This window comes from Borostomias antarcticus (assembly GCF_949987555.1).
Source record: "Borostomias antarcticus genome assembly, chromosome: 5".
In the NCBI taxonomy this organism is placed as follows: domain Eukaryota; kingdom Metazoa; phylum Chordata; class Actinopteri; order Stomiiformes; family Stomiidae; genus Borostomias; species Borostomias antarcticus.
Window position 1 is genome coordinate 87,501 of NC_140238.1, and position 7,500 is coordinate 95,000.

Here is a 7,500-nt window from a genome sequence, read left to right on the forward strand (position 1 = left end):
TTCTCACACTTTGACCCTCCACAGTCAAAACCCCTGAATTCCAGCTGACGTGATAACAAGGTAAAAACCCCACTAAACCTTTGGAGGATATTAGTGGCTGGCCCCGAAAGAAAGACTAATAAAAGCAAAATAGCTTTGTCTGGTTCAGACGGAGAAAGGAAGATGGGCCAAGTCCCACTTGGACGAGAGATACGTTTTCCTCGTTATGGAAAATATAAAGTTTTCAATTTCTGGATACAGGATTTCTCATGTCATTTTTTCCCCCAAAGTCTAACTTCATTTCCTTTCAAATCCACTTGTGCACATAAACCCCGATCGTAATACCAAAAATAAAGGAACGCTCACGTGTTTTTTCTCTCTCTGGTACTTTTGTTTAAAAAGGCACTTTGCGGGCGATGCACATCGGCGCTCAGAGAGCACATTAAAAAGAGCTCGTTAAAATAATACAGCAACCTTTGGCCTTTCTGGATTTGGCTGTTTTTGTTTCTTTTCTCCCCCCCCCCTCCCGTCTTGCCCCCTTTCTAAACCCTGTACAGATGTTTCGGCATCATGGCCGACTTGAAGCACCCCGCTGTAAAAGGTCTCGCATGGGGTAATTTAAGAGGCCGCTCCGACTCAAAACAGCTGTGAAGAAAGATGGAGGCAATGAAGGAGGGAGAGAGAGAGGGGGGGGTGCACTGAGACTCAATGAGAACAACCCCTTCCTCCAATTCCAACCTTTTACCCACCTCCCTCTTTTCCCCTGTCTAATTTCAGACTGCAACATTTTCTCTGTATTAGAGGGAGAAAAAAAGGCTAAGATAAACAGCTTGATGAATGCAAGGCAAACTACAAGGCTACTACAAGGCTAAGAAACTACACTGCTGGCTAGCAGGTCAGAAACAGTAGCTACGAACAAATATGGAACATAACAAAAAAGTGCTACTTCAGCCAAAACAGACAGAGATTTCACTGGACCCTCCGTCCAGAATAAACAATGTGTAGAAATCTACCAATCAGGGATGCTTGTTGTCCTGGCTTTACCTTACTCACTATTACTTTGTAGACGTGAATTTCGCTAGCGTGCTAGCAGGATATTTTGATTCTGGGTTCCGAGAATACGTTTGGATAAATCATGGAAGCTTGGAAGCACAACGAGCTGCATTTGATTCCAAGAACTTTTTAGAGAAAGGGAAGTTCCTCAACTTTTAAACCATCTTTATTTAGCCGTCAGCTAACATTTATCCAAAACACTCAACAGAGTGGATTTAACAGTGAAAAATGCTGATGATATGGATCATTTGGATGCAGGATGGATTACACCCGGCAAACGCGCCCATGTCGGGCCAGTGAAGGCCCAATCTGGGCTGCCCACATTAACCCAGGGGATCCCATTGGCTCGGGATGTTGTGAGACTGCCATTTTAAGCTAGCGTGCAAAGGTTCATGCAGAAATATGTTGAAATAGCTGAGAATGAACCTATCAAAATGGTCAGTTTTTGCATTGAGAGAGCCGCACCCGCCATAATAAATCATCAACCAGGGAGAAAATGGCTTCCGACCAGCGCTGGACCGGACCGCTCTGGCAAAACACAATCTCAACATTATTTATTGCAAAACCAGGTGCAAGAGGTTGTCGCCAAATAAATTGGCTGTCAACAATAATGAGGTATAATTGTTGAATAATTTAATATGGGCATGGTGCCATATTTTCTGTGCAAGTGGCGAATGAGACGCTTGTGTTTTGTGTTCTTGGGACTCAACTAGGCTTACGGTAATCCTCTACCTAAGTATCGTTGTTCTTTGCACTGCCATCAAAAACATCCAGAGGTCTTTGCAGTGGATACACCCAGATTAGCGAGCTAACTGCGTTAGCAAAGATTTGCTTTGCTGCTAACATCAGAAAGCTTATCAGATCAGGATATCACACACGAAGATTCTTACTGAGGTGTAACAGACTCAAGAGAGACATTGAGTTCAATATCCACAAACACAAATGCACCTGCCTTTGCCCTAACCAAGTGTTCTTTTGCTGTTCTTCAGTTCTTCAGAGCTGGCTTTTAACACAAACCTGTGGCTTTGATGAACCCGATTAAAATATGCCATTATAAGTCAATTAATATTGTGGCACAAAATTCTGCACAGGACAGGACCAGATGGAAGCAGATAGTCGCAGCCTTATGTTCCTCAAGGAACCAAGAGGATTACGTAAGTAAGTAAATAAGTGTAGACTATAATTTAATTAAAGAGCATTAGCAATAGGCTGGACTGAAAAAACTGTACTTCATTTACAAGATTTAGGATTTGGGAACTCTAGTCAAAGTTTGGACCAAGGTACAGAACCAAGGTTGATTTCTAACATCCTTCTCTGCTTCAGTTCAATTACACAATCCAACCACAAAGAACTACAACTCCCTACCTGTATGTTGGGGTTCTGGGAGCCCATGTCAGCATTAGCCAGCTCAGGGAAGTTCCTCAGGTCCAGGATGAAGGGTTCTGGGTCCTCCTCTGGTTCTGGTTGGGGCAGAACCCCCTCCGAGCGCCTCTGGGACCACCTGTGTCTGGGGCGCTGGGAGGCCGCGGTGGGAGGGAGGGTCTGGAGCTGGTTCTGCTGCTGGAGGTCCTCCAGAGTCTGACGGGCATTTCCTCGGCTGTCCTCGGATATAGCCTGAGAAAAATTAGAAAATCGATCCAATTTCTATTCAAAGCTTAATTGTCATGATTAAAATATATGTCAGGTATTGCACAAAACACTGAATGTTCTAAGTTAATCAATCAATCAATGATTCAATTTGTCCACACTGTCCATAGTGTTTGACACATTTAGGGCATGCTCTGTGAAATGAAACTTTATGTCAGGCGGTTCTTGGATATGTTTTAAATTTCCAGAGAGCCTAGTGAAATTCCTGTGGAATTCCAAACATCGTAACAAGAGTCCGTATGTCTGTTTGTCACACCACCTTGCCTCGGACAGACTGCCACACATACAAAGCGATGGATGCACACAGACAGACAGACATTATTCCCAGTGAACTAGTCAGTTAGTCAGTCAGTCAGTCAGTCAGTCAGTCAGTCAGTCAGTCAGTCAGCCAGCCAGGCAGTATAAGTCCTTCAGTCAGTCAGCAAGCGAGTCTGTCTGTCAGAGCACAGCTGGTTGGTATTATCAGTCAAACCAGCCACAGTGATGCAGCAGACTGAGGTCCTGGAGCCTGACCCAAGATGGTATGCGTTGGTGCGATGGTACGCACACACACACACACACACACACACACACACACACACACACACACACACACACACACACACACACACACTCCATCATCTGGTTCACTTTATTAAGGAGACCCTGAGTCTGAACCAGAGGAAGGTTCATCATCCAACCCTGAACCTCTGTCCCGTCTGGACCCGGTTCTGATCCACTCTCCATCGCTACATCAGCTGCGTAGGACCCGGCTAGGACACACCACGACCACCACACACACCCTTGGATAAGAGCAGATTTGGGGTAACCTCTAGATTTGGATTTCCTTATGGTGTTGTTGGGTGCCCTGCTGGTATTTGGCATGGGGGTTTGGACAGGTGGTGGGGTCCAACCCAGCCTCGTGAGCCTATCCTGATCCAGCCAGCTCACATTCTGTTTCTCTCCACAGATCAGTCTGGCCTTCCCCTTATCTATGACTACTCTTGTGAGTGGACTGCCTGCCTTGAGAGACCAACTCCTTCAGCCGATCAGCGTAACAGAACATTTACCAAACCCAGCCGTAGGAACAGCGAAAATGTCTTTTCCTCCCAGAAAATCTGAGCATACTTTTGTTCTTGTTTAATTGTTGTTATTGAGTCTATTTCTGCAATAAGTTAACTTATGTCTGTGTTTATTCTACTAACGTTAAAGTTACCGCTGTATTTCATTTTCACACATCAACTACGAGAACCAATCAGGGGCAGAACAGCAGTCAGAACACAGTCCCTGATTGGCCCAGTCGAAACGTAATTGGAGAGAAATCGTTGGAGATAGCTGGAAGGCCAGACTGATCTGCGGAGAGAAAGTGAAAGTGAACTGGCGGCCTCAATGAGCTAGGGTCCCCTGAGGGGGAGGGTCTACGAGCAGGGGGGGGGGGGGAGGAGGACGGTGGGGGGGGGGGGGTGGGGGGGGTGGTTCCGTAAGAGGCCAAGGGGAGGGGTGTTGTAGGGAATTAAGGAGATGAGCCTGGGAAGAGAGTGAAAGGAGGAAAGCTAAGAGTTTAAAGGGAGGAAGAGGGAGGAAGAAGGGGAGGTGAAGGAGGTTTGAGGGACTGTAGGGGGATGGAGGGATGGATGGATGGATGGATGGATGGATGGATGGATGGTGGGATGGATGGATGGTTGGAGGAGAAAGGTAGAGGGGGAAGGAGAGGTAGAAGGGGAGAAGGGAGAGTGAGGGGATGTATGGATGTGGGATGGAGGAGTGAGTCGGGGGGGGGGGCGGGGTCTGAGGTGTGGGGGGGTCTGAGGTGTGGGGGCGGGGTCTGAGGTGTGGGGGCAGGGTCTGAGGTGTGGGGGTGGGGTCTGAGGTGTGGGGGGGTCTGAGGTGTGGGGGCGGGGTCTGAGGTGTGGGGGGGTCTGAGGTGTGGGGGCGGGGTCTGAGGTGTGGGGGGGGGTCTGAGGTGTGGGGGGGTCTGAGGTGTGGGGGCGGGGTCTGAGGTGTGGGGGGGGGGTCTGAGGTGTGGGGGCGGGGTCTGAGGTGTGGGCGGGGGGTCTGAGGTGTGGGGGGGGGGTCTGAGGTGTGGGGGCGGGGTCTGAGGTGTGGGCGGGGGGTCTGAGGTGTGGGGGGGGGGTCTGAGGTGTGGGCGGGGGGTCTGAGGTGTGGGGGCAGGGTCTGAGGTGTGGGAGGGGGGTCTGAGGTGTGGGGGCAGGGTCTGAGGTGTGGGGGGGGGGTCTGAGGTGTGGGGGCAGGGTCTGAGGTGTGGGGGCAGGGTCTGAGGTGTGGGGGCGGGGTCTGAGGTGTGGGAGGGGGGTCTGAGGTGTGGGGGCGGGGTCTGAGGTGTGGGGGCGGGATCTGAGGTGGGGTCTGGCCTGATTAAAGGCTTCTCTCTGATCATGTGTATCCTGTCCTGACTCACGTCTCGGACTGTGTCTGAAGCACACGCAAAACAGATGTCCACCCCCCCCCCCCCTCCCCCCCCCATCTCTCTCCTTCCCACACACACACACACACACACACACACATTCTCTGTCTCTGCCTCTCTCTCACACACATACACACACACTCTCTCTCCTTCTCTCACACACACACACACACTCTCTCTGTCCACCTTTCTCTCTTTCACGCATGCATGCACGCACACACACACACACACACACTCCATTTCCCTCTCTCACAAACGATAAATTCCACCTATGGCACTCCACTGAATTGCAGCCATGAACCCTCCAGATGAGCCGTGAACACCGTGCACTGAGCAGGTTTAGGCTTGGCGCTTTTTCAAAGGGAGCTTATGGTGTTCAAATAAATCCCTTGCAGCAGGGTTAGGGTTAGGGTTAGGGTTAGGGTTAGGGTTAGGGTTAGGGTTAGATCACACCGGTGAGATCCGACTACTCAATGAGTCAAAGAAGTCGAAAGTGAGCTGGACACGAGGAACGCGTGTGTCTGAGTCAGGATGAAAAACCATTAGGGGTCTGGACCTGAACGAGCGGGCGTGGGTTCGGCTGGAACACGCTACGGGTCTGGACCTGAACCGAACTGGCGCGGGTTCGGCTGGAACACGCTACGGGTCTGGACCTGAACCGAACTGGCGTGGGTTCGGCTGGAACACGCTACGGGTCTGGACCTGAACCGAACTGACGTGGGTTCGGCTGGAACACGCTACGGGTCTGGACCTGAACGAGCGGGCGTGGGTTCGGCTGGAACACGCTACGGGTCTGGACCTGAACCGAGCGGGCGTGGGTTCGGCTGGATCACGCTACGGTGGACACAAAGTTATCCTTCAGCCTTAACAAGCTCCATACTCATGACCCATGGCAGAGGGGAGGAGAGGAGAGGAGAGAAGGGGGAGGGGAGAGGACAGGAGGAGAAGAGAGGAGGGGAAGAGGAGAAGAGAGAAGGGGAAGAGGAGAGGAGAGGTGGGGGAGACGAGAAGGGAGGGGTGGGATGGGGTTCTCCACGAACATTTTAACTTCCTCTCAAAAAAGATACTGTTGGCAGGTAAGCACAGACAGTACATTCCAATGGCATACGTGTTCCATAAACCCTCATTACTAATAGGAATCCCACAATACCCCCATCCCTCTCCCTCCCTCCCTCTCTCTCTCTCTCTCTCTCTAAGAGAATACACTACCCCCCTCCCTCCCTCTCCCTCCCTCCCTCCCTCTCTCTCTCTCTCTCTCTCTAAGATAATACACTACCCCCCTCCCTCTCCCTCCCTCCCTCCCTCTCTCTCTCTCTCTCTAAGATAATACACTACCCCCCTCCCTCTCCCTCCCTCCCTCCCTCTCTCTCTCTCTCGCTCTCTAAGAGAATACACTACCCCCCTCCCTCCCTCTCCCTCCCTCCCTCTCTCTCTCTCTCTCTCTAAGAGAATACACTACCCCCCTCCCTCTCCCTCCCTCCCTCCCTCTCTCTCTCTCTCGCTCTCTAAGAGAATACACTACCCCCCTCCCTCCCTCTCCCTCCCTCCCTCCCTCTCTCGCTCTCCCTCTAAGAGAATACACTACCCCCCTCCCTCCCTCTCCCTCCCTCCCTCTCTCTCGCTCTCTAAGAGAATACACTACCCCCCTCCCTCTCCCTCCCTCCCTCCCTCCCTCTCTCTCTCTCTCGCTCTCTAAGAGAATACACTACCCCCCTCCCTCCCTCTCCCTCCCTCCCTCTCTCTCTCTCTCTCTCTAAGAGAATACACTACCCCCCTCCCTCCCTCTCCCTCCCTCCCTCTCTCTCTCTGTCTCTAAGAGAATACACTGTCACCATGAAGTTGATTATGGGATGGCCACCGCACGCTGGCCCCGCACTGAGCCCCATCTAGTCTAGATACAGGGGATCACATGGTTTCATGCTTTACCTTTCACACCCAGAACAGCTGCTGAAACCAAGCAGAAACTCTTTAAAGGAATCAATTGCAAAGTGGAATCGGGGTTTTACTGTACTAGACTACACTGGGCTTGTTTACTGTACTGTAATGAACTGTACATGTAGATTCAGTCATTATGATGAATAAACATTCTTGGGTCATATACTGACCTAATAGGTCTAGTATACTAGGTTCCACTAAACTAGGTTGGCCTGGTTAACCTTAACCCTAACCCTAACCCTAACCCTTGTGAGGACGCACATTGATAATATTACTAGAGGCTATTTGGCGCTTAAGGGCTCGTTCAGTCCTGCTTTTACCTCAACAACCAGGTTGTAAAGAAAAGCTTAAAACCAAACTCTGAGCCAAAAGCAAACAGGCCAATTTAAATGTGAAGCCTTTGAAGTCATTTGCATGCCATCTCCTCCTCATAAAAATAACATTTGTCGACATGACGGTTATGCGAACAGTCAGGAAAATCT

The 7,500-nt window shown here is 50.5% G+C and overlaps 1 protein-coding gene across 1 annotated transcript in view; it reads right to left on the reverse strand.

Annotated features, from left to right (window-relative positions):
- Nucleotides 1-7,500, reverse strand: part of ism2a (isthmin 2a) — a gene marked incomplete at both ends in the record, with an annotated part of 53,270 nt that overhangs the window by 20,271 nt on the left and 25,499 nt on the right. The window contains one exon of the mRNA XM_084438335.1: nt 2,398-2,646. Within this exon, the coding sequence (XP_084294461.1) occupies nt 2,398-2,646 (249 nt within the window). The remainder of the gene's footprint in view (nt 1-2,397; nt 2,647-7,500) is intronic.